Source organism: Muntiacus reevesi, chromosome 1, assembly GCF_963930625.1.
Source record: "Muntiacus reevesi chromosome 1, mMunRee1.1, whole genome shotgun sequence".
NCBI classification, from domain to species: domain Eukaryota; kingdom Metazoa; phylum Chordata; class Mammalia; order Artiodactyla; family Cervidae; genus Muntiacus; species Muntiacus reevesi.
This window is the reverse complement of record NC_089249.1, coordinates 269,457,757-269,485,642: the sequence shown is the minus strand read 5'-3', so window position 1 is coordinate 269,485,642 and position 27,886 is coordinate 269,457,757. Positions and strand designations below refer to the sequence as shown.

Sequence of the window (27,886 nt, the reverse complement as noted above, 5' to 3'; positions counted from 1 at the left end):
ATTTGCAAATCTTTTTTTTAAATTTGTTTTTATGTTGAAGATGGTATATTTTTGTGTAAATTGAGGTTTATCTGATGCAGTAGTTTGAAGAGTTTTAAACAATGACTTTTTTTTTTTTACAAGTATTTTGATATCTTACCTTTGTGTCCTACAGAGAGAGGCTAGAGACTGGGGGTAGACAAACTGTTTTCTCCTCTGGCATATTGTTATGGTCTGTACAGATGGGTTTATTATATCTCTGTAACTGAGAGACAGGAATAAAGTGTTACTTCTGAGATTCGTTCGTTTAAAACAAAGGCTGGGGTTGGGGTGGGGAGTTGCTGGTTTGCTATACTGTGTGTCCTAGGGGTTTTTTCACTCTTCAGGAACTTGAGTTTGAATGAGAAAAAAAATCTCAAAATCTAAGCTTAAAAAAAAAAGATCTTTTGGGAGGTAAATAAATTTGAACTTTATATTTTATTTGTTCCTGGTTTCCATATGACACGAAGATGACGTATAGTGAGCATTTTTACCTTGTTCCATAATAACCTATAAGAAATCATTAAATACTGTTGACAGACTGATTTGAGACTGGGGCAGGGAAAATGCAAGATAAGCCTGCATCACTGTGTAGTAACAGGAAATAAGAAAATGCTCACAAAATAAAAAGATGAGACTGAGGAGCCAGGATGACTGTTGGCAGTGTAGTGTCCTGGACGGAATCCTGGAAGAGAAAATGGAAATGAATGGAAAAACTGATGAATAATATCTGGGCTTAGTTAGCAGTAATGTACCAACGTTGGTTTCTTCACTGTAACAAACATAGCGTGGTAAGGTAGATTGCTAACAAGGGGGGAGACTGGGTATACACACTGTCTGTACTATCTTTCAGCTTGTCTGTATCTAAAATGATTCAGGAATAAAATGCTTATTTACAAAATATTGTGGACAGTTTTTATTATGTATAATCAAATGATGTGAAGAATAGAAACTTTTGTGTCAGCCTGTTTTCTCCAGTTAGCCTGTTTTATTTTACTACTGTTATTTCCCCTCTAAAAGTAGAATATGGAAACAGTAGAAACAGTGACAGACTTTATTTGGGCTCCAAATCACTGCAGATGGTGACTGCAGTCATGAAATTAAAAGATGCTTACTCCTTAGAAGAAAAGCTATGACCAACCTAGGTAGCATATTAAAAAGCAGAGACATTACTTTGCCAACAAAGGTCCGTCTAGTCAGGGCTATGGTTTTTCCAGTAGTCATGTATGGATGTGAGAGTTGGACTATAAGGAAAGCTGAGCGCCGAAGAATGGATGCTTTTGAACTGTGGTGTTGGAGAAGACTCTTGAGAGTCACTTGGACTGCAGGGAGATCCAACCAGTCCATCCTAAAGGAAATCAGTCCGGAGTATTCATTGGTAGGACTGATGCTGAAGCTGAAATTCCAGTACTCTGGCCACCTGATGCAAAGAGCTGACTCACTGAAAAAGACCCCAATGCTGGGAAAGATTGAAGGTGGGAGGAGAAGGGGACGACAGAGGATGAGAGGGTTGAATGGCATCACTGACTTGATGGACATGAGTTTGAGTAAGCTCCGGGAGTTGGTGATGGACAGGGAGGCCTGGCCTGCTGCAGTCCGTGGGGTTGCAAAGAGTCGGACATGACTGAGTGACTGAACTGACTGACTGATGCTATATTACCGTTATTTAGATTTTTAAGTTCCCTTATTCATAGCACTAGTAATACTTGGTGATCTTTAAAAGTCATATTAATATCTGAAAATTTTAAGAATGATAGGAGGAGGTTAATAAGGTTAATAATAATATGCAAATTAGTAGGTGTATATTCTGAAGGGAAGGAAATTCATAATTTATTACTGTGGTACATAGGATCTGAGTTGTGATTGTTTGGAGAATTATAGTTTTGAAAGTACTTTTATTGATACTGTACGTCATCACAATAAAGCACTTTGGTAACTTAAAAATTATTAATAAGAATCTTATCATTTAAGGCAACACGTAAAAAGTAACCTAATAGAAAAATAACAAAAAAAGTTAAAATAATGTAAGATACATCTTTGTTATTAATTATGAAAATGAATATAAATAAATTTCATGTCATTTCTTTTCTAGATTTATTATCTAGGATAGATTTGGATGAACTAATGAAAAAAGATGAACCACCTCTTGATTTTCCTGATACACTTGAAGGATTTGAATATGCTTTTAATGAAAGTAAGTGGTGTATTCTGTATATATGCAAGATTTGTTTAACAATGCTGATAGAAAATAAACAATCCTAAACTTTTATTTGCCAGCTAGAAAGTTTTATGTGTTTCTTTTGAGAAATAATATCTTATCCTTTCATGATGAAATTCTTCTGTTAGGTAAAAGAGCCAAGTAATAATTTCCTACACTTGTCAAGTCACTTAAACCAACGAATATGAATTTAATTCAGCTTAGGTATTTTCAGCCTTGAGGGTTAAACTCCCTTGTATCCAGCTGGAACTCCCAATTAATAATGTAGAAAGATGCTATTATTTCACATGTTATTTAAGATGAACTGACTGGCAATAATTATCTGTGACACTATTTTAAAACATAATAGTTGATTTCATTATTATTTTTTAGGCAACATCCTATTGTAAAACTTCATTAAGTTCTGAATAAAATGAGCTTGGGACTTGGAATGAGGTACCATAGATTGCAAGAATGTTTCTTGTACAAAGAACCATGAAACTGGATTAATAGTAATCTGAACTGAAATAATACTGTAATACTTGAGAGGTAATGTTATTACAGGCCAGGTAGCATTTGAATTGTAGCTGTCTGTTGTATTACATCACCTAAATTGGTGATCTGTCATCATTGTGTGTGTGTTTTTAAAATTTTACATGGATTTATTCTATTCACATTGACTATTGTCATACCACCTACAAAAAGTGCAACAGCCTAATCAGTTTTCTAATACCAGGTCAGAGCCAGGTTGCAGAAGAGGAACTATACAGTAAGTTACAAGAAGAGTTCAGATGTCCGATCACTTGATGTACTTAAAGCTGTAAATATTGCCACAGGACAATCTCTGTTTTTTTGCAGCGTTCATACAGTTCCTGCCAGTGAGGCCTTCTTAGATCGATGTGTCTTTGCAGTATCAATTATGGGTGTTAGAGCTTATAGTGATAGTCTCTGTGCACTGGAATATTAAATGAATGTATTATAACATATTAGAGACATGTTAGAAAGTATTAGAACATTTTAGAAACTTTGATCTCTTTTCTGATATTAATTTGCATGCTTTTTAATAAAGGATATCTTTTGGCAAAGTATGTGTGAGTAGTAACATTTTGTTTTTAAAAGAAATTTTAAAATTTCTTTATAGTTTAATTAACAGACTCTAAAGAACTCTGAGACTAACATTGCTCCTGCCCCTGTGAAACAATGACCAGATTCCGCTTTCAGGCCAGGGATGGGGGCATGTGTTGGTAGTGCGGATGAATCATAGAGCTATGTTCGCTTTGTGAATAGAAGACACCAGTTTTCACTGAAGTCTGCCTTTCATCTTCCTTGAACATTTCTTAAAGGAAATGAAAAACAAAGAAGCAGTACACTTTTATCTCTCACTTTCTTATCAGAGACGTTCATACACACACGTTTGCTTGCATTTTTACATTCTTGCATGCACATGCTCACTTTTGGGACACATCTACACCTTTGTAAATGCATGTGTGCTTCATGTACTTACACCTGAATGTGTCAGCACCCTTGCACACACCTATCCTGTATTTTTTTTTAATATCCTGGACATTGTCTTGCATAAATGTAGACCTATATTATGGGCAAAGATGCTTGCATTCCAAGGAGAGAATGCCACTTTTATGGATCTTATTTTTAGCATAATACAGTTCAAGGTTGAATTCAGGGTGAATGGTGAGTATTTTTTTAAAGAGGTGAGGATTTGAAACCAAGAAAGTAGTTTCAGTATTAAATCCCTAAGAGAGCAGTCCTATCTTACAATCTTCAGGGACTTTTATTCAGGGTTTATAATGCAAAAACTTTTATGAAAGCTTTGAATTGAAACTTTCATTGACTAAAGAAGCTTCTAAATTTTTCTAAAGAATTTTGAAGTTCTTAGTTGGGTAAAGAAAAATTAAGATACAGAGTTCACTCTAAGGAAAAAGAAAACTGTAACAAAGGGGAAGAGATTCTTTTTACCTGCATCAAACTGATACCCTCTTCTTTCAAATCACTGTACCTTTTCAAATACTCTTTGTGTTTAAAGTGCCTGTATAACCGTTCTCCAGTTGCAGTTGGTATACGGCCCAGCTCAAATGCCTTTGCCTTGAAAGATGAAGGTGAAGGTTTTTCCCCTTATACCCTCTCTCTTACTCTCTATACCTTGGTGCAGTACTGTGAGAAATCATGCTTTTGTATCACCAAAAAATACATAAATATATATATTTTTTGAACTCAGCAACAAACTGTTTCAAGTTTGAAGCTTGTCTTCCATGATAGCTGATTTTTATTGGATTTTTACTGTTGTCAGAAAGTGTCTTAAATATTTTCAGTTTATTAATTCATGTAGATCATTGATAGCTTATCTTGGGTCTCAGACTCTACCACCAATCTGGTAAAATATATGGATACGCTTTTCAAAATAACTTGCATTTGGTTATGCACCGGAGATTTTACAGCTGATTTTAGGAGACTCTAAAATGTCCTAAATCAGACCTGTGACAGTTGCTAGAGAGATTTTCCAAACCTTTGAGAAATGCAATTTGCAAATCCAACTGTAAGTGATCCAGATTATCTTTTCTGGTTAAGAATGCTTGCTCTGTTTGCCTCTTTACCTTCTTTTTATTTTTAATACTAGTGTTAGTAGTTGGCTATTTTGGCAAGCTCATTTTCCCTAAAGTATCAAAATCGTTATCATCTTATGAGAATCGTTATGTTCAAAATGAGTAGAGAATTAAAAAGAACAAACAGCAAACCTCTCTCTGAAATGTAGATGTATCTACATCTAACTGCATAAGTCAGTCAGTTCCCTTTCACACAACAGTCCCATAGAAAATACATTTCAAATTTTAGCTGCAGCAGTATTACACATTACTATGTGCCACATGCCTTTTTAAGGTTGCTTTACTCAAAATCACAAATGTCAGATTTGCAGATACCTTTAATTCACTGTATTGGTATCCTAAACGGGAATTTCCCTGTCCTCAAAAGAAAGACATAGATATACCTTATAATTTATATGGCATCATCTGACCATAAGTGGATGTTCGTTATGGTAATCTAGTGCTGTGTCTCATGTTGAGTATTAAAAAACTTTAGAATTAAGAATTGGCCCTTATATTAAAAATGCTGAGTATAGTGTAGTAAAATTGATTCATAAAAATAATGATATAGTTTTACTTAGAGTAGTAATATTTCCTGGATTTTAGCTCGGGTGCCATAGCTTTCCTTTCAAGACTTTCTTCACTCTTATATCTTTCTTCACACTTTTATCATCACTGGATAAAAATCAAATACTAATAACTCTGTTCAGCTTGACCACATACCTCTTCTGCCACTCCTAGGATAAAGGATAAAGTTTGAGGCTTCTACTATTTGCTTTCATGTGTTCTCCATTGTTGTATTATTCAATTAGTCTCAGTATTCTCTCTGTTTCTGTTAAACTAGGTTGTTCACCATTATTTGAATGTGCCATGTTTTTTTTTCTTCAAAATTCTATTTTCATTGTCTGAGTAGAGGAGAGGGAAGTTGTTAAAGCACTTGGTCTGTTGTGTTTTTCTCTCCTGAATACCGGGAGAATGCTTCTGGGGAAACAAGACAGGTGGCTTGGTTTACTATGAGGAGAATCCTTCTCCATGAAGTATTTTGAACAAGTTTACTGGTTTGGCATTGCTTACAGCAAAGAGTCAGACACGACTGAGCGACTGAACTGAACTGAAACCTGTAATCTGCAGATATGTAATTGCGTGTTTCTTTGTAAAATATCCCATGAGCAGTACAACTCCCTGGCATATAAAATAGAAGTGTTTATAACCAGCAATCTTAGCAATGTGTGCAGTAACTCATATGCCCTACTTAGAGGCATCACCTGTTCTGGTCCAGAGCATGCTATCCAGTGAGAAGAGAAGCCTGGGGAGACAGAGCCAGGCTGCTGCAAACCAGTCCCTGCTCTGCCTGTACCTCCTGGTTGCTTGGACCATTGAAATTATTAATAAAGTTATTTATTGTCAGTACAGCCATTGAACTTTGTGAGTTTGTCTTGACAGTCTTATCAGGTCGGTTTATTTCTCTTCCTCAGTTCTTGTCTCCTCAAAACAAAAATTTGGAACAACAGAAACAACAGACAAGTCACAACTCAGTTCGGCTCAAGCAGACAGATCTTTTATTAGACAGACACTCCCAAGATGTGGGAGCCAGCTGATCCCAAAGGAGTCATCATAACAATCCCTCTTGATTTCCCCCTTTTTATACTTCCCATCTCCTCCTTTGGTTGTGCCCTGTGCAGAATAGGGGTTGTACCCACCACCAGTCAAGAAAGGGAATGCAAATAGGCATACGTTCAAGGGTGATTGACAATTGCAAGTTATATAACAACAGGCTCTGTTGCATGTGTCTTCCCATAATTCAGTCTGCTATAATCAGATGTATATAAATGTGTAGAATATTTATGAACCCTTAAGGGGCTCCTAGCTGCCTAAGGTTACTTGAGGAAGCCCCTTTGGTTAGTTTGTATCCACTGTGTGCCTAGGGCATGTGCAGGAGTTGGAAATCTCTGTAGTTATTTTTGTAGCAAATCTGTGAGCCCCCCTGGGTGTGTCTGAGAGGGAATTTAGAGATCAGCTTGCCTCCTTTTGATGAGCAACCCCTTGTTGCTCATGCCTAACTTCCTACCTAGCAGTCGAGTTGGTTCACTGTCTCTCTCCCATTTCCGTTTGAAATCGTACTTGTATTTCAAGCCAGTTGAGAAATTTCACTAAAACCTTTTAACCTATTCTAGACTATAGGGATCCTTCATTTTTCTAAACTCATTTTAGACTTTATTATCTATGTGAATTGCCTGTAGCAGGTTTTTAGATTGTTGATTTCATTCTTTGTAAAAAGTTGCTTCATTTTTAAATATTTATGCTTTTACTCAGGTAACCTCTAAGCTTAAGAATGGGGACCATATTCGTGGCTATAGCTAGCAGAAATCTTCATATATTGTAGGCCTTCAAATATTGTTAATTTGCTTTGGGTTGGAGAAATGAAGATGGAAGACATAGCCTTTGAGGACTTGGGTTCTTCTTCTCTACTATGTATACATTTGCACCATATAGATATTTAAAGAAAAGATCTAAGTAAGAAATTAGAATGTCCTGAGACATTAAATTTTTATTAGACATTATCTATTATACTTTACATATTATTATAAATATACTCTGAATCATAGCACTATTTTAACAAATAAACTTGTTTGTTTGTCTTCTAGAGGGGCAGTTAAGACACATAAAAACTGGGGAGCCATTTGTTTTTAACTACCGGGAAGACTTGCACAGATGGAACCAGAAAAGATATGAAGCACTAGGAGAGGTATGGTTGTATAATATGATTTAACCTTGTTTTTTATTCCAATTTTAAATAGTCAGAATAAAGGTTTAAGTTGAAGCAGTACATGTGTTCTTTCTACAAAATGATTCAAAAAGGTTTTTGTATTTTTTGTTTATTTTAGTGGTAATGTTAGAAACATAATTTCAGTTTAAAATTTTATGTTTTTACACAAATCTTTTCACGACCTTAATATTTTGTAATGAGTCATTATAAGGGGAACAAGTTGATGCTAAATTTTATTTTTTTAAAATGTTTTTAGGAGGTTGAGTCCTCGGCTGTGCCAGGAAGAATAAGTCTTCTTTTAAATGCTTATCTAAAACAAAAAGCACAGAGAGTTACCATTGTTAATTATGTGAGATGATGGATGTGCTAATTATCCTAGTCTTGGCAATTTTTCTTAGCAATTTCCTGGCAGTTATAAAATCATCTTATACAAATACAGTTATCAGTTATTACTGAAAGTTACAAAAAATTGTTTATAGGAAGAAAATTGCTATTAGCTAATAAATTAGATATAAACTACTTATCTTTGACTTGATAAAGGATTAGGCCTTGTGAAACCTTACTTGCCTCTTTAATGCTACCACTGGGAGGAACCTTTGAAAGAGTCATTTGTCCTTCAAGTGTATGTTTTGTTAAAGCTCAGAGTTTTACTCATTAGTGTCATATTGTTGTCATTCAGTTACTCAGTCACGTCAAACTCTTTGCAACCCCATGGACGGCAGCATGCCAGGCTTCCCTGTCCTTCACTGTTTCCCTTAACTCATGTCCACTGAGTTGATAATGCCATCCAGCCATCTCATCCTGTGTCGCCCCGTGTTCCTACCCTCGGTCTTTCCCAGCATCAGGGTCTTTTCCAGTGGATCAGCTATTCGCATCAGGTGGCCAAAGTATTGGAGGTTCAGCTTCAACATAGTCCTTCCAGTAAATATTCAGGATTGATTTCCTTTAGGATGGACTGGTTTGATTTTCTTGCAGTCCAAGGGACTCTCAGGTCTCCAGAACCACAATTTGAAAGCATCAATTCTTCGGCACTCAGCCTCCTTTATGATCCAACTCTTAAATCCATATATGACTACTGGAAAAACCATAGTTTTGACTATATGGACCTTTGTCAGCAAAGTGATGTCTCTGATTTTTGATGTCACAGTCTGTGTTTTTCATAAAATGCATATGAACACATTTGTTTACTGCGATAACTAGACAACTGCTTAACTTCTATAAAGAAAAGCTGAAAGTTCTATTTATATTTTGGCTGTCTAATAAAAGTAGTCAAAATGAATTATTTAGTTAAACAGTAGCATAAAGAATATATGAAATTAAGTTTTATCTTTTCTGGAATACAACTTTTCTTGGATCTCTTTTGCACATCTTTGAGCAAAGGCATTGACAGCTTTTGTTCTGAACTATCTTTTTTAAGATGTCTGATTAGGAAGCAGACTTAGGAGATAGACATTGTGTCTTCTTCTAGCACAGAGGACAGATTTGTTTGATGTCCAAGGAATTTCATGGTAGGGAAGATCCCCTGAGGAAGGGAATGGCAACCCACTCCAATATTCTTGCCTGGAGAAATCCATGGACAGAGGAGCCTGGTGGGCTACAGTCCATGGTGTTGCAGAGTTGGACACAACTGAGTGACTAACACTTTCACTTCACTTTCATGCAAATGGAGAGTCACAGAAATTTTTAACTCTCATAGGCAATCTCAAAACATGTCACCATAATTCGGAAAATGCAAGTTCTCATATAACTATCTACAGTTCCCAGAAAACATATAAACATTGTGTTTAAATTCTGAAAATAGTTTAATGCTTCTCATTACCAATAAGATCTCTAGTTCTATTAAGCGAGAACCTGTGAAAAGTCTCACCAGTGTCCTCCATGTAAAAGCACTGAAAAAACTTTTCTCCTCAGTGATGGATAGGGCAGAATTCAGAAATTTGAGTTTATTGCCTGAGAACCTGCCTTAATAAATAAACTTTTGGTATGCTTAAATTTTAAGTTTTAAGGAGACAGCTTTTGACTTTAGCCAACAATCTAAACTAAAGCCCCTTCTGTTTTCTTAAGTTTTTTCCTACAGAATATTGCGTTTTGTCTTCAGCTGAGAGGTACTATATATGTTTCACAACTGCCGTTTTAGTTTATGTTTATTTCTCTCTTAAGGAGATTATTATAACAGTCATTTAGCAGAAATTGTTTTTAAGACTTGCTCCTGAAATGCTCTATCATTTCTATGTAAATTAAACTTATTGTGTAAGTAAAATAAACTGAGATGTCATTTTCTTTTTAGAATGCAGTGTCATAACTACACAAAAGAGTACCCTTTTACACTCCCATAGTTACATTTTTATAGTCAAACAAATGCTTTTGCTAATATGTATATATACATGTTTACTGTCTACATGTAACTTGATAAAAACATATAGCTTTTAATAAGTTTGGTTAATTTGTCTAAATTTAAAAAGATACTTTCAGTTTAAAGAAGTGGGAGAGTGGTGTGAAAGGGTGATTTTCAGAATAGAAGTTTTCATGCATATATATTGGAGACGAATGCCGAGGAATAACGTTTCCTTTGAAAGATTAGAAAGCCTATCATTTAAGTAATAAATAGAATGGAAAAACCCAGCATGTAACTTGTCAAATTTTCTCAGCTATCTCTTTCATGTCAATACTGAATTATTACTAAATGAAGAATTTGTAATCCAGAAGAAAATCTAATGAAAGATTTGAGTTTTTTGCCTAAATTGGGTCTTTGCACTTCCTTTGATATTTGTTTACTTCTTTATAAGTTAATAAATTGTTAGTGAGTGTGGTAAGAGGATAGTATTGATTGAACAGTCTTAAAAGCTGGGCTTTTTATTCATGGTTAGGACCACACTTACAAAAAAAAGAAAGTATAAGCATAATTTCCCCTCCTGGACCTAAATTAGTAATATGTCTTGTAAAACAGTGCAAAGTTATTGAAAAGTACTGCTACTAAAAAAATGGAATTTTTGTAACTATAAAAATTGGATTTTTCCAAAGGCTGTGTTCAGGTATTTGAAATAGGAACAACTTAAAGAATAATAATATAAATTATTATGTTAATAGTCAAATATTTGAATATATTGTGATTTGTTGTTGTTGTTCAGTCGCTCAGTGGTGTCTGACTCCTTGTGATCCATGAACAGCAGCATGCCAGGCTTCCCTGTCCTCCACCGTCTCCTGGAGTTTGCTCAAGCTCACGTCCATTGAGTCGGTCATGCCAGTGACTGTGTGTGACTAATACCTTCATATCGGAGAAGGCAGTGGCACTCCAGCACTCTTGTCTGGAAAATCCCATGGATGGAGGAGCCTGGTGGGCTGTAGTCCATGGGGTCGCTGGGAGTCAGACACGACTGAGTGACTTCACTTTCACTTTTCACTTCCATGCATTGGAGAAGGAAATGGCAACCCACTCCAGTGTTCTTGCCTGGAGAATCCCAGGGACGGGGGAGCCTGGTGGGCTGCCGTCTATGGGGTCGCACAGAGTCGGCCACGACTGAAGCGACTTAGCAGCAGCAGCAGCAGCAATACCTTTATATAATGTGAAATTCCCACATCTCATATTGTGGCAGAAACAAAGGTCTGGCTGTCAGGAGATCTGGGTCCTAGTTTTGGTTCAGCACTATCTCTGTGGTAGAGAAAATATAAAATGAGCCTAGGACATTGTCTTTTTTGGAAAGCAAACCCTCAGTTTAACGGCAGCATGTGAATAGGACAAAGAAACCCAACTTGAAAGGATTTCCTTTGGCCACAATTGGGACAATTTGAGGGTATAACAGAATAAGGCTTCTATTGATTATAAAATATTTAATTAAAAGTCATGATTCCATAGCATTTTTAGAATATAGTTAATTTGCTGTCATAAGATGAAAATTATCTGAAAGTTGGTAATCAAAGGGAAAGAATTAAGTAGCTTGACATTTTTTGAGAAACTATAGTTCATTTGCAATTGAAGAAGGAATGTTTTACTTTACCAAAGAATACTGGCTACTAACAGTAAAAAAAAAAAAAAAAAAAAAAAGATATAATTAGAAAATCACCATCATTCTAAAGATGTTCCCTCAAGAGTCCCATTTCCTGCTTATTCAGTCAGCCACTAATCTGGGATCAACCGTGAAGGGACCTACACGGCAGATATAATTAAGGTTACTAGTCAACTGATCTTAAGATCTTAAGATAGGGAGGTTGTCCTGGATTATCTGGGTGAATTCAGTACAATCACAAGAGCAATTAAAAGCTGAAGAGAAAGGGCAGAAGAGTCAATCATAGAGATTCTGCAGAAGAGGCAGGGAGAGAGGTTTTAGGCACGAGGATTCACATGCCATTGCTGGCTTTGAGATAGAGCCAGAGAGAGGCCCTCAGGAGCTCAGGGTACCCCTAAGCTAATAAGAAGCAAGAAAACTCAGGGCACTGGATTTTGCCAACAACTTGAGTGAACTTGAAAGGGGACTTACTCCAGAACCTCCTGGTAAGAGCCCAGCTGGCTGACACCTTGATTTTGGCTTTGTGAAACCTAAAGCAGAGATGCCAGTGGAACCAATCCACATTTGTGATCTGTAAATTGTGAGATGTTGAACTCTGTTTAAAGCTATTAAGTTTGTGCTAACTTGTTAAATTAAGTTTGTGGTTGTCAATTTAGTAGTAGAGAACTACCATACAACCCCTTCTCGAAATAATTGGTTTCATGAAGGATGTGAGGGAATATTTGCACAGTATGTTTGCACCGAATATTTGCACTTTTCCCAGAGTATCAGCTCAGAGATTTCTTACAACTGTAAGGGGAAAAATCCATACCTTAAAATAGAGATTTAGCTGTCAGCACAGTACCTGATGAACAAAGCTAGTATCACTATGGTAGAATAACTTGACATTCTGTATCTTCTGATGGGATGCTGTTTGAAGTACACAGCACTAGCTGTGGATATTCTTGCTACATACACCGACTTTGACGCTAATCAGTGCTTTAGAGTTGTGTTCCATTTTCGTGAAATACAGGAATAGAGGGAAGAGCAAATGACACCACAAGGACAGAGTCCAATACAAGGGACATGTAGAAGACAAGAGCATTAAAAATACTGAGAAGATTTGTGTGTTGGGGGTAAAGAAACTGTTGTAGATAAAAATAAACAAGGAGACAGCAACTAGCTTGTGTATATGAACATTGATGGGACTTTGGTTAAAAAAATAATAAGGTAAAACAACTTCTATACTCTTTAGGGTCCACTGAGGAAGAATTGTTCATGTTTTTCAGGTATGAAATATTGAATATTATGGTTATGTAGAAAAGTGTCCTTATTCTTAGGTGATGCTAGTGAAATATTTAGGGAGAAAGTCATGGTACCTGCAAGCTATTTTTAAAAGCGTCTTAAGGAAGAGGAAAGACCCAGGGAAATAAAAAGAAAGTATGTATGGCAAAATGCTGTTAGCAGTTGTCCAATCAAGGTGGAAGATGTAAATATGCTTATTGTACTATTTTTCAACATTTCTGTGTGTCTGAAAAGTTTCACAAGTTGAATATTGGGTGAAAGGAAGCTGGTGATAGGAACCCGAATACGCGTCGCGTTTGAGAGTGAGGCTTGCCCCCTGGCGGGCATCCGTCAGTGCTCTTGGACTGTACCGTTTTATTTGTTGTGTGCTGTGCTGAGTTGTTCAGTCACGTCCGACTGTGACCCCATGGACTGTAGCATGCCAGGCTCCTCTGTCCTGGGATTCTCCAGACAGGAATACTGGAGTGGGTTGCCATGCCCTCCTCCCGGGATCTTCCCAACCCAGGGATCAAACTTGCGTCTCTTAGTCTATTGCTTTGGCAGGCGGGTTCTTTACCACTAGGGCCACGTGGGAAGCCCACCATTTCTTTTGGGAACCACCAAATACTATATTTGGAGTACTTTTTTTCTGGGGTAACAACATCCATTCTAGGACTGGAGTTGTCTCCCAATAGTTTATTCCATTTTTCAGAAGTACCTTACTTAGTATTTTGCCTGAGGCATAAACGCGTTTGGTGTCACAGAGGCAGTGAACTCAGTGGGTGAGCATTGTGACAGTTTCTGTGAATCTCTCACTCCTCTATGTCGTATTGGATATGCCAAGAATACAAGCCCTGCCTGCTTTTTCACCCGGGCCATTTCTCAAGAGTTGTGTTTGCAACAAGCAGTACTGAAGCATGAAGTTAGGTCTTTCTCTGGGCCAAAGAACAGGCTTGCTTACAGCGTGCTGTCAAATGGTGAGCTCCCCAGGCTCGATGTTTCACAGCTTCAGCCTGAGCCGCAGTGCGTGCAGCGTCCATCTAGGGTCCCCTCATGCTGTGCCCCAGGGACTTGGGGTCCAGGAAGCCAGTGCACGTATGCAGATGCTGTGCTGTAATGAGTAAAGCCCTTTGTCTGTGACCCAGAAGTTTCCTGTCTTGCATTAGCACCCATGAAACAGTAACAGGCTCTCTGATTAGTTTGTAACTAGGGCAAAAGCAAATCTCAGACCTGTCAGTGACGATTGACTCCCTGCCAGGGAGCAAGCCTCACTCACAAATGTGAAGCATTTTCAGGTTCCTATCGCCAGCTTCCTTTCCCCCAATATTCAACTTGTGAAACTTTTCAAACACACAAAAATGTTGAAAAATGGTACAATAAGCATCTTTATATCTTCCACCTTGATTGGACAACTGCTGACAGCATTTAGAAGAATGAATACCATTAGAAGAATGAATCGATCTTCAGTAATTCCTGTTTTCAGTCTAACTACTCATTTCCACTCTTTGCTGGACCTGCATTTTCTAGCCTGAAGTCCCTGATGTTCTGTGAGGCCAGTAACCGCTTTCCTAATTTAAACAGACGGCACCACCGTTCAGCCAGTGATGCTAGAAGCTTTGTAGTCCTTTCACTCTTCGTGTTTAATGTGTGGCCAGGTCTGGTTATTTTACCTTTTTGCATCTTGTCTTCATCCATCACTACTGCTGTTGGTTGAGCTTAGGTCTGTATCATCTCTTAAACTAGGTCTCTGCAGTTCAGCTGAAATGCATCTCCCTGTCAGTATTCACATGTCAAAGCTCTAACCCCTTGGGTGATTGTATTTAGAGATGGGGTTCTTAGAAAGTAACTTAGGTTAAATGTGGTCATAGAGATGGGGTCCTAGTCAGATAGGATTGGTTGCTTTAGATCTCTCTCTCCCTCTGTCTCTCTCTTTCTGTCTCTCCATTCCTGCCCCTTCTCCGTTTCTCCCCCTCTCCTCCACGTATGCACTGAGGAAAGGCCATGTGAGGATAGAGTAAGAAAGCAACTGTCTACCAGCCAGAAGGAGCCCTCTTGCCAGGAGCCTAATCAGCCAAGCACCTATATCTGGTACTTCTCAGCCTTCAGAACCGTGAGAAATGGATTTTGGTCGTTTGAGCCAGCTAATCTACAGTGCTTTGTTATGGTGGCCCGATCAGACTGTTACCTGCGGTGTGGTCGCTCCGTGCTGGCTCTGCCCTCCTGAACAGGTTCAGGTCTTTGAACCTGTTCTCAGCACTGCTACCAGAGATATTAATATCTTTTGAAGCTGCCACTGTGATCATGTTTGCCTGTTTTTGGAACCTTGCTGTGTTTCCCTGCAAGATGAATTTTAAGCTGCGTGCCTTGTTGCACCAGACCTTTCATGAGTTGGCCCTTTCATATTTTTTCTGGCTCCATCACTTTCCTTCCCTCTTGCCCCAGTTCCCACTCACCCTATGCTCGAGCTATATAAACCTGCTCGTGGCTTCCTAATACGCCGTGCTGTTGTGTATCTCTGGGCCTCGACTCAGGCAGGGAGCATGTGGTGCCAGGCTGCAGCTTCCCCGCCCTCCCTCCCATCTGCTTGCAGAATATTTATTCATCTCTCAAGCTTAGATCAACCTCGAAGAAAACTTTCTCTGATCTGCAGAGGATAGAATGGACCTCTCTCTCTTTTGTGTGTTTCATATTTGCTTTTAAGATAATTCTATTATGACATATAAAATATATTATTTCTCTTAGTGATCAGTGTATGTTTCTCCTCTTACTAGATGTAATGGGAGCTTACCTGAGGCTAAATAGATAGTGCACTAGTCAGGGTGCTCCAGAGAAACAAAACTAACAGGTTTTACGTTGTTGTTATTGTTTAGTCCACTAAGTCGTCTCCACCTCTTTTTTGTGACCCTAGCCAGGACTGTAGGCTGCCAGGCTCCTCTGTTCATGGGATTTTCCAGGCAAGAATACTGGAGTGGGTTGCCATTTTCTTCTCTGGGGGATCTTCCTGACCCAGGGATTGAACACATGTCTCCTGCATTGGCAGGCAGATTCTTTACCATGGAGCCACTAGGGAAGCTGAATAGATTGTATATATAGAGACAAATACACTTATTTTAAGCAATTTGTTTATGTATTTGTGGAGCCTAGATGAGTCCAAAATCTGATGGGAGGCCAGTAGTCTAAAGAACCAGGTAAGGGTTGATGTTCCAGTTTGATTTCAAATACGTCCTCAGGCAGAATTCCCTCTTGCTCTGGAAAAAGTGAAGTGAAAGATCCCTGGGGGATCTTCCCAATCCAGGGATTGAACCCATGTCTCCTGCATTGCAGGCAGATTCTTTACTGTTTAAGTCCCTAGGGAAGCATTTGCTCTGGAAAGGTCAACTTTTATTCTTTTAAGCCCTTCAGCTGATTGAATGAGGCCTACCCTGATGCTGAAGCTCCAATACTTTGGTCGCTGATGCAAAGAACTGACTCAATGGAAAAGACCCTCATGCCGGGAATGACTGAAGGCAGGAGAAGGGAATGACAGGGGATGAGACGGTGGATGGCATCACCAACGTGATGGACATGAGTTTGAGCAAGCTCCAGGAGTTGGTGATGGACAGGGAACCCTGGCATGCTGCAGTACATGGGATCGCAGAGTCAGACACGACTGAGTGACTGAACTGACTAACTGGCCCTTATGAGAGAGGTCAATCTACATTACTTAAGGTACCTTGATTTACATGTAAATTTCATTCAAAAATACCCTCACAGAAACAGCCAGAATAATGTCGGACCATGTATCTGAGCATCATGACCCAGCTAGATTGACCCATAAAACTGAACATCACAAAGTGTGATCACACCTACCTGTGATTTATTCTGAATACTGTAAGACCTCACATAGCCTTTAGGCTCAGGGTGGAGTCATTTTCAGTAGAAATTCAAGCCTATGATGTGATGCCTACTGCCTTTTTTTCACCAGAACCCCTCAATTCCTTTCTATCTTGTTTAATTCTTTCCATTCACAGAAATAGGTGGGATATATATTTGTACTGTGGCATAGTAAGCATGCAGCAGCTGTTTTTTTCTTTTTCTTTTCCATTATACCCAGGAACCTTTCTAAACTTTCGGTCATAAAATTTACAGTTTCACAGTGACCAGCGTGCCATGAGTTACGTACTACATGATTTGATGGCCCAGCAGGGAAGAGAAATTTCTCCCCAAAGATATCTTTTGTAGTAGATATAACCTGAACCATAAGAATCAAAAGATATTGGGCTATTACTAGGGTAAGATTCATTCATCAGCAATTGGTCCTTTTCATCATCACAGTGAAGGACCAAAATGTCTGCAATTTGATGCTACTCAGGTTAGACCATGCCAGGTTCCAAAACAGAGACAGTCTTGGCAAACACAGAGCTTAACCTCTTGGGACATTTATTGCTGTAAGACACAATAGAAGAATTGTATTGTCACACCAGCATCCTGCCCAACCCCATCTTCCTCAGATCCCTTGCAAATACAGAGAATTCTATTTTGTGGGGACCCTCCTTTGGCTTCCTTGGTCTTGCCTCTTCTAGGTCTTGTGCGGACTGGCTCCCTTTTGGTTGAGCGTGAGCATACAGTTGTGTAGGTCTAAAAGCTAGCCCTTCTTGACTTTATTTCTACCCATTTTTGGTAACAAATGTTCAGTTGCCTATTGCAACTTTCTGTAAACCACTACACTAAGCTTGATAAGCAACTTGATACGTGCATTTGAGGTGATATTTCTTCACCCATGGCTGGGCCCTCCGTACCATAAAACATAGTTTTTCACCTGAATGCCTTTTCCAGATTGGTACTGTGTTTTTTGCTCCAGCGCTTTTTTTGTGTCTTGAGTGTTTACATCTACCTCCATGTATGCAAAACTCAGCCTATACCTGTGCCTATACCTGTGCCTATACCTGTCATATCCATTAGGTCCCTTGGGGCTGTGGGCAGTGGTCCAGTATAGTTCACTTGTCAGCTGCGTGTGGGGCCTTCACTGTAGGAAATCTGCCTCATGGCTTTTGCAGTCTGTTTTCTCACGAGTGGGTAGTACAGTCCTTGTCATTTTGTGCCTCTGAAGGTACAAGAGGAATAAACTGATGATCAGCCACTGTCACATGGCTGCAGCTCCACTGTGTCCCTGTATCAATTAAGCTAAAGTGGTAGCATCAAGTGAGCATAGTAAGGTATCCACTTGTTGGTTAGAGTTACCTTATGATTATTTTGATAGGAATCAGTGTGTCTTACTTTAATGAGTCCCTTAAATTCCCATGGATTATGCCCCTTACTCACGGGTGGCACTCACGGGCGCTTGCCATAGGCTCCAGTCTGCATTTCTGAAGTACCTTCCTGGTTCACTTTTCCATAGCCCATCTGCCTGTCCATATGACCAAGCCATTCACCAGCACCCATGAGTCACACAAACCGTAGGACCCACGCTGTTGTCTAATTCTTATGTCACTGAAAGGCTGCACTTTTGCCCACTGAGCTGATTTATTCTAATCTTCAGCCAGAGTTTCTTCCATCAGTTGATCCCAGTGTGGAAGCTTTCCGCACAGGGGTGCTTCCATCACCTTGGAAGTGACATCTGTAACCGGGCAGCTTTGTTTGTCAACTAGGGACCGCTCAGAAGGGGATCCTGAGGTGACACTGGGATTCAGTAGTTCTCCAGGTGGCTGCAGAGTTGGCCCTAATGGGAGAGGCAGTCTGCTCCTATGAGCAGGTACATTTCTTGTTTTCCTCTGGTAGCTGTTCCTGTATCAACCGTTTCCATTTTTATTGTGAAATTTTCCTTTGTGCTCTCTTCCTAAGACTCTCTGTGACATTACACAGAACATTATGGGTAGCTCAGATCTCAAGATCATTTCCTTCGGTTACGGAGGCAGTTTCAGGTGATGACTGGACACTAGCCAGCGTCTTTCAAGCAGAAGGTGCTGGGTTGTTGCATCTGGACGTCTTTTGTCTGAAACTCAGCAATCACTGCTGGACAGCCCTTGTAGACTTTTGCCATGAGTTCCAGTCTGGAGGAGTGAGTTCAAGTTATAAAAACTTCCAGAATTATGTATAATTCTGTAATTATACATAAGAATTCCAAATGTATTGATTGGGCTACTGTGGCCTTTTGTAATTCAGACACAGCCTTCTGTTCTGCAGGTCTTCATTTAAATATGGCCTTCTTTCAGAAACTTTATGGATAGAAGCTAGCAGTATCCTCACTTGTAGAATATGTCCTCTCTATAATCACACCAACCTAACTAGGCATTGAGCTTCTCTTTTGGTTTCTGAGGTAGGCAATGGCAGCAATTCCTTCTTGGTTGCCTGTGGAATATCACCAGTGGCTCCTGTCCAAGTTACTCATCAAAACTTTAACATATGAGCAAGCCCTCGGATCTTTGTTAAAATTGCCAAGCAAATTGTTAATGAGGGTAAACTGGTGAATTCAGATAATCTTGTGACTAAACAAGAAACATGGGATCCTTCCCACATGAAGGCAAATGGTGACTGACTCTTTTCTGATAGATATCAACAAAAAAGCATTTGCAAGATAAAAAAAATAACTTTCTTTAAATAATGTTGAAATACTGCTGCATTGTTTTTGACTTGTAGAATGGGAGGATAGTATATAATTTTTCCTGATGAACTTCGTTAGCTGGGTAAAAAAACAAATAGGATAAATACACTAACATTTATGTAAAAAGCTAGAACATTTAATAACTAAGGTCAGAAGGGCATTAGTTCTGTGTTTAATAACCTGTGAGAGTAGACAGTGGTGTGAGTTGGTTAAAAATAAGGTGATGGTTTGTCCTGAGACTGGAATAAACAGGTGCATAAACACATATGGATTCTTTAAATGAAGATATGATCTCAGTCAATAAAACATTTTTTTTTTCACTCAACGTTTGCACACTTAGAATAATTTTCAACTAAAGTAGGCAGTTAGTTCTTAGGTAAGTTTTCTGAAAAAAACTCAGCCTGAGCTGTGATGGTGTTCTCTGTTAGGCGTTGTAGCCCTGCATGACAGGTAACTTGCTGCTTCTCAGCAAGCATTTGTTAAGAATGCTGTTATTTCCTCCTGTCAGGAATCCATATGTGTGCTGCGTAGAGCAACAGACTGGAGACACAAGGCCTCAACCTGCTGAAGTGGGTGTCCACTCCTCCACGCTCAGAGATTTGAGATAGGGTGTTAAAGTTAAGTGTCTTAGTAGAGTACAAGCAGGCTCCATTTGCATGTGTTTTGTGGTGAATTTTAAAGTAAAAGTACTCTTTGTATATTCCCCAAATGCATTATTTTTTTTTGCTCTTAAAAATTAGGCTGTGATTTTGCCCTTATTATTAAATATTATCTTTGGACCAGTTTTTATATACAAATGTCATCCATACATAGGACCTAACGCTCTTATTAGTAGGCAGTTACCTATGTTAAGTGTGGCTGGAAATCACTCTATCTTTTGTCCACTCTGACCCTTTATACCTTGTAAGTTATTTCATCTGACTGTGATGGTAAAGGCCGTCTATGATAGCCTCTGGAGGTGGGAATAAGGGGTACATTTGGCACCCCACTCTAGTACTTTTGCCTGGAAAATCCCATGGATGGAGGAGCCTGGTGGGCTATAGTCCATGGGGTCACTAAGAGTCAGACACGACTGAGCAACTTCACTTTCACTTTGCACTTTCACATATTGGAGAAGGAAATGACAACCCACTCCAGTGTTCTTGCCTGGAGAATCCCAGGGGCGGGGGGGCCTGGTGGGCTGCCGTCTATGAGGTCGCACAGAGTTGGACACGACAAGTGACTTAGCAGCATGCTTGCAGAAACCTGTGATTGTTAATATGTTTTGATCCTGTTTTATTACTGCAGCCACTAAAACAATCATCACTGGCACCATAGGTTTTAAGATGGTATTTAATGTGTATGTAAATAATATGTGGGAGATAACATGACTTCTTTCTTTTCAAAATATTGTCTCAGCTGTGCCCTCATGTAATGGTATTTTCTGCTTGTCTTCTTACCTCTGAACATTTGTTCTCCATCTCCTTTGTGACTTCTTGTACTTTTACCCATCCCTTAAAGTGAGGTTTGTCAGAACTCAGTTCTAGGTCTCCTGTTTTTCTCTCTTCATTTCCCCTTGGTAACTGATGGCACTCCCATAGCTTCTGATACTATCTCTGTGCTATTTGATCTAAATCCTAATCTGTGTCCTTATCTCCCTGTGCTCTGAACTGGACATCTTCACTTGGGCATTGCATTAGGCATCTCCCACTGTTTATGCCAAACTGAACTGACGGACCATCTTTCTATTCTCTTGGAAATGTTTTCCTATACGTCCGTAATCTGTGTAGTCACTCAGACTAGCTATGTAGGAGCTGAACTTGAGTTTTTCCTCTCCCTCAGTTTGTACAGCTCACCACTCTTTCTGGTGTCGTACACACTGGTCCCTTAATCCCCTTCATCCATGTTGAGTCCATGTTAATCTCAAGCTTCTTTTGTCTGTTTATTTATTCTTTTATTCCTTCAATAGACCCTAATTTTTTAAAAAAAGCATTTTTTTTTGACTGCCTACTCGGAGCCATGCAGTGTTCTGGGTACTGAGGAGATCACACAATTAACCAAAACAGATAAACATTGAGATCACATTTTTTGTGGGGAAGGGGAAGGCAGATAGAAAATAAAATAAATAGCATTTAACTGTAGCAGGCCTTTGAGGCAAGAGGAAAACTGTGAGCCTGCAATGTTCTTAAGCCATGTGAAGAATATGTATCTAGGAGAAGGAATGACGACAGATTCTACAGATTCAGTCAAACAGCAACCAGTTGAAGGTGTTCTGGTTGGAATTCTCCTGACTCATCTGTCTCCCTGGCTAAGTGTAATCCTTGAATCCCATTCTGAAGCCAAAATATTATTCCAAAGTTACAGATTTTATTATCTTTTATTTCTCAGTGACTTTAGGATAAAGATCACACTACTTCATATGGCCTACAAGCCTCAAGCTGATCCATGTAGCTTCATTTTCCTTTGTCATCCTCTACAGTTCAAGCCATTGTGAACTTCTTAAGTTATTTGAAGTTATTTTTCTCACAGCTTTAAAATGAAAGTGTTAGTCACTCAGTTGTGTTGGACTCTGCGCAGACTCCATAGACTGTAGCCCGCCGGGTTCCTCTGTCCATGGGATTCTCCAGGCAAGAATACTGGACTGGGTTGCCATTCCCTTCTCCAGGGGACCTTCCCAACCCAGAGGTCGAACCCAGGTCTCCTGCACTGCAGGCTGATTATTTTTAATGTTTGAGCCACCAGGGAAGCCCCTCAGCTTTAATATGACCTCTATTCTTTACATGGAATATTTCTTCCCTTATCATCTAACTACTATTCATTCTTAGGGTAATAACTTAAGTGTTACTTCTTTAGTGAGACTTTCTCTAACCTAGACTTCAGCTAGATTTTCAGAGATTCTGATATTTACTGTCATAACCCATATTCAGTTCAGTTCAGTTGCTCAGTCACATTCGACTCTTTGTGACCCCATGGACTGCAGCACGCCTGGCCTCTCTGTCCATTACCAACTCCTGGAGCTTGCTCAGACTCATGTCCATCAAGTCGGTGATGCTATCCAGTCATCTCATCCTCTGTTGTCCCCTTCTCCTCCTGCCTTCAATCTTTCTCAGCATCGGGGTCTTTTCAAATGAGTCAACTCTTTACATCTGGTGGCCAAAGTATTGGAGTTTCAGCTTCAACATCCATTCTTCCAGTGAATATTCAGGACTGATCTCCTTTAGGATGGACTGGTTGGATCTCCTTGCAGTCCAAGGGACTCTCAAGAGTCTTCTCCAACACCACAGTTCAAAAGCAACAATTCTTCGGTGCTCAGCTTTCTTTATAGTCCAACTCTCACATCCATACATGACTACTGGAAAAACCATAGCTTTGACTAGACAGAACTCATATTACACTTTGTTTTTCCTGGAGTTTCATGTCTCTCTCACTTAGGTACTTTTCTTTCTCTCTAAACTGTTAGCTAAGTGAAGTCAGAGGCTCTGTTCATTTGGTTTACGCATTATTCGTGGTGACTAGCACAGAGCCTGCCTTGGACCAACACTCAATATTTTTTGTTTGACTATAGAATAAGATTATAATATGGTATTTCTGTTCAGAATTGTTATGGAACTTAAGTATTTTTCCTGTTGTGACTTCAGAAATGTATATATTTATGTAAAATGGAAAGACTTGGCATTAAAGTAGTAATAAATTCACTTTTTAAAAGTATGTAGGTAAAAATTAAAAAAAAAAAGTATGTAGGTAGTAGAAAAATCTAACAAGGAAAAATATTCAAAAAATCCAAAGAATGTGAGATTGAGAAGTAAGGTATAATGTATCCCTATGTTTACATCGATTGGAAAAGAGAAGACTGCAAAGAACTTGATCTTAGTTGATAGATCCCTTCAAGGTACTGCTATAAATGAAGGAAGGTAATTATTTTATTCCCAGAAGATTGTAGGAAAGCAGCAGTTGCCTGAAGTTAAGGAAAGAGAAGTTCAAGTTGAACATTCAGCTAGTGTACCGGGATAACTGGTGGACAGCGGGGCAGCCGTTGTTGCTTAGTTGCTGAGTCACTGTGGCTTTTGGTGCCCCGTGGACTGTAGCCCACCAGACTCCTCTGTCCATGCGATTTCCCAGGCAAGAATACTGGAGTGGGTTGCCATTTCCTCCTGCAGGCGATCTTCCCAGCCCAGGGATCAAACCGTGTCTCCTGCATTCATAGTTGATTTATTTACCACTGAGCCACCAGGGAAGCCCTGAACAACCTTTAGAAGCACCCAAAGCAGTGAGTTTTGAAGGTATTGTAGTCAGGATATAATTAGTTGTAGTCGTAGGGATGTACTGCTTTCTCTTGTGATATCCTGAAGATCTGATCATACTTATTAATATTTTGTGTTATATTCACAGCTTATCCTATGCTGTATGACTTTTAAAGTTCCCTGTACAGATCTGAGATATGACTAAATAGAACAAGAGAAAGGTAAATGACTTACTTAAGAACATTTAGTGCATTATTAATAAGTCCCATATTCACAGTTCACAAGCATACCACCTTCCAGTATTATACATTGGAAACTTTGATTCAACAGTATATGGGGGATTTTTTTACTATCTTTGGCCAAGCATTATGGTAACATAAAGCACAATTTTTATTACAGTGTAGATAGGTTGTTTTTTTTTTAAGTGTTTAGACCATACCCTTCTTTATAATGCTCTATATTAGTATTTTGAACATGATAAATTCTTTCTAGGATGTAAGTTGAGCATGTAGGAAGATTTTCACTTTTTTCCTATCTGATGAAGTGAATTAATTTTATTCACTTATATTTAAGTGAGTTTAAGTGAATTAAATTTATAAAATTAATAATAATTTTTTTAGTGAATTAATTCTATGGTTTATTAAAGGATAATTTAGGGATTGTAGTGTCTAATCCAATTTAAGGTACTGAATTTGAAAGGGTTCTAGCTGATTCATCATTTTAAAGCTATATAGAAAATATAGACTGCATTTTCTTGCTTGGAAAGAACTGACTTACTGGTGTCAATCCCTGCCCTCTACACTCAGCTGGTAGGTTGTTCGCCACATTGTAAATGTTGCTGAGACTTATCTGTGCCTTCACATTCACGTGAATGAATTCACGTCTTCCCTTCACACAAGCTGCTTGCTTTATCTTCTTCAGAACCCCTCTCAGAGCCTGTGTTTTTAAGTTTCACGTGATTACTGTTACAGGGAAAAGCGGTAGGATTCCTTGGCACAATCTTCATTTTGGGTTCTACACTCATCTAAGTAATTGCCATTTTATTTGAGACTTGCTTCCTTTGATCAATGTGTTATTTCATAAGTTATTTAATAAAAGCCTGTAGTTCTTAGGTATTAAATTATCTGATAGAGCTTAGTTATATAGTAGAAGCACTGTTAACAAAATTCTAAGTGGTTTCTTACCGATTTATTTGAACGTCTGATTCACACTGAACATTATGGCTAGCATAGGGCATTCTCTAGTGGTCAATGTCTGTTTCCCTCTAGCCAAGTTTATTCCCAAACTTGTTTATTCCAGTTATGATTTTTATTATAATTAGGTAATCCAATGAAAACTGAAAAGGAAGAAAAATATTTCTTATTTTTATGAAGAAGAAGTTGAGTATTTAGAAATATTGGATAAAGACAAGTAGTAAAAGAAATTCCTGTCAACCTAGATATGAATGCAATACAGTAAGAGATTATGTGTGTGTGTGTGTGTGTGTGTGTGTGTGTGTGTGGAGGGAGTTACCTAAATAAATTTTTCCTCATTGCTTTGCGAATATTTCTTAAATGTTTTAAATGTGCTCAATGGCTTTAAAGAAAATAAAGGATAATTCATAGATGATGCATTATGAGTATGACGTCTATAAGAAAGGCAGACATTCCAGAATTTGAGGAAGTATGATAATACTCAAAGTCCTTGGTTTTGTGGCAGAAGATTGGTAAATAAACGAATGCTTATATTCCTAAAAGGGTATAGGACTTCCATGCCCAGCCAAAATATGGGATAACAGTTAATGAATTTTTCCTCTGTCTTAAAAGTCAGAGAAAATACATAAAATTATAATCTTGCACAACAATTTACTGCCTGTGAAGAGGCTCCAGGCCAGCACAGGGCAGAGAAATGCAAACTTAGCCTGATGGTGTCACTGAATTGATAAATCACAGTTTAGGGACGCCTAACTGGCTAGGATTTGCTGACATTTGTAGGACAGTATGTTGGAAGGAGACAGCGGCACAGAAGCAAAAAGAGAAATGCTCTGGAGATCTGTAGTGGGTTTATCGTGAGATTTTGACTGAGTACTGATCAGTGCACACATGTGAGTAATCTACTACATCTACATCTACTAAAATGCATGCTTTACGCAATTGAAAAGCAGGGTAGAATAAGTCAGAGGAAAGGAACATGGAAAGTGATCCCTGAAGCTTTCTTTGGACCTGGCCTATTTTATGTTTTACCAGGGTAAAATGGTCTCCTTAATATGGGACATTGGCTATTTTTCAAAAGAGTACTGCCTTAGTACTGGATGGAGTCAAATTAACTCTAGAGTAAAGGCCATTCAGGAACCATTGCAAAAAAACTTAAAAACACCCTCACAAGTGCCAAACTATCAGAGTAATGTAACTGCATCCCACAACCCCAGAATAAAGCCTCAAAACATTTTAAGGCATATAGTGAAGTTTAGCAGCCAACATAAAATTCAGTGTCTGGCATCCAATGAAAATTGCAAGACATACACAGAAGTAGGAAAATATGACCTGTAACCAGGAGAAAAGTTAATAGCAACAAATCCAAAATGATACATAGGGTATAATTAGATGATAACTTTAAATTAACTGTTTTAAATATACTTCATAGTTTAAGAAGATAGAGAAATGAATGAAGATCCAAACTGAACTTTTAGGTCTGGAAATATGCCAGATGGGCTTAACAGAGTTGACTCTATAGAAATAAAGATAAGTGCACTTATAGCATAAGAATAGAAACTACTGACAATAAAACAGAAAAAAAGAAGAGAGTGAAAAAACAAATGAACAAAGCTATGAGAGCTATGGGACAATATTAAGAGACCTCAGATATTTGTTATTGGAGCCCCAGAATGAGAGAAGTTTGGTGGCAGAAAAAGATATTTGAAGAAATAATGATTGAAAATTTTCCAAATATAAGAAAAATACAAAACCTACAGATGTTAAGGGACAAAATGAACCCAAAACAGAGGAAACATGAAGAAAATCACACAGAGACACAGCATAATAAAATTGCTAAGACCTAGTGATAAGTTCTTTAAAAGACACCTTACATTTAGAGAATTAAATACAATGACAGCAGATTTCTCATCAGAAATAATGAAAGTTAGAAGAAAGTGGAGTGAGAACTTTAAAAATATCAAGCATATAAAAGCTGAAGTAATTCATTAACATCAGGTGATTATACCATGAAATGTTAATGGAGGTCCTTTTGACAGAAGGGAAAAATGATACCAAGTAGAAATTAGAACCTACACAATAGAGAGATGATCATGGAAAAACTATTAAATATGTGGGTAAATATATGTTTTTTGTATTTAAAAATATCTTTCAAAGATAATTGATACAATTAAAATGGACCAAAGGTCTGAATAAACATTTCTGAATAAAAAATATACAAATGGAAAGTAGGTACATGAAAAGATGCTCAACATCATTAGTCATTAGGGAACTATGAGATCTCACTCCACTCCAACTTACGTGTTTGTAATAAATAGAAAGATAAGTGTTGGTGAGGTTGTTGGAGAAATCAGATCCCTCATACATTGTTGATTGGCTTGTAAAATGGTGAGCCAGTTTGAAAAGTAATCTGGCAGTTCTTTAATATGTTAAACCATGTGACCATAAAGTTACTATATGACCTCAAAATTCTAAATTTGTGACTAAGATAATTGAAAGCATCTATTTCACAAGAGCTTATCTGCACATGTTCATAACAGCCTTTTTTTTACTAGCTAGAAAGAGGAGAAGTAATCCAGATGTCCATGAATGGATAAGCACAAGGTGACATATCCACATGGTGAAATATGGCTTGGTAGTTCAAAGTAATGACACAGTGATACTGCTACAATAAGGATGAACCTTAAGGACATTGTACAAGTCAAAGAAGCCAGTCACAGGAAGACTCCAATGATTCCAATACCTGAAATTTTCAGAATAGGTAAATGTGTGTGTGTGTGCACACGTGCACTCAGTTTTGTCCAACTCTTTGCAACCCCATGAACTGTAGCCCACCAGGCTTCCCTGTCCATGGAATTTTCTAGGCTAGATTCCTGGATTGGCAGGCAGATTCTTTACCACTGCGCCACCTGGGAAGCCCATAGGTAAATATATAGAAATATAAAGTAGATTAGCCACTGCCAGTAATAACTGTAATAACCCATGTTGAATAAATATACAAGCTATAGAAATAAAAGCATGGAAAAATGATACATCATGTTAGCATTAAT

The 27,886-nt window shown here is 38.4% G+C and overlaps 1 protein-coding gene across 5 annotated transcripts in view; it reads left to right on the top strand.

The window, feature by feature from the left end:
* The window catches only part of ARB2A (ARB2 cotranscriptional regulator A), a 390,660-nt gene that overhangs the window by 43,712 nt on the left and 319,062 nt on the right, over positions 1-27,886 (top strand). For all 5 annotated transcript variants that reach the window (XM_065911417.1, XM_065910862.1, XM_065908427.1 and 2 more), the window contains 2 exons: positions 2,111-2,212; positions 7,458-7,558. In XM_065911417.1, coding sequence (XP_065767489.1) covers positions 2,111-2,212; positions 7,458-7,558 — 203 coding nt within the window. The remainder of the gene's footprint in view (positions 1-2,110; positions 2,213-7,457; positions 7,559-27,886) is intronic.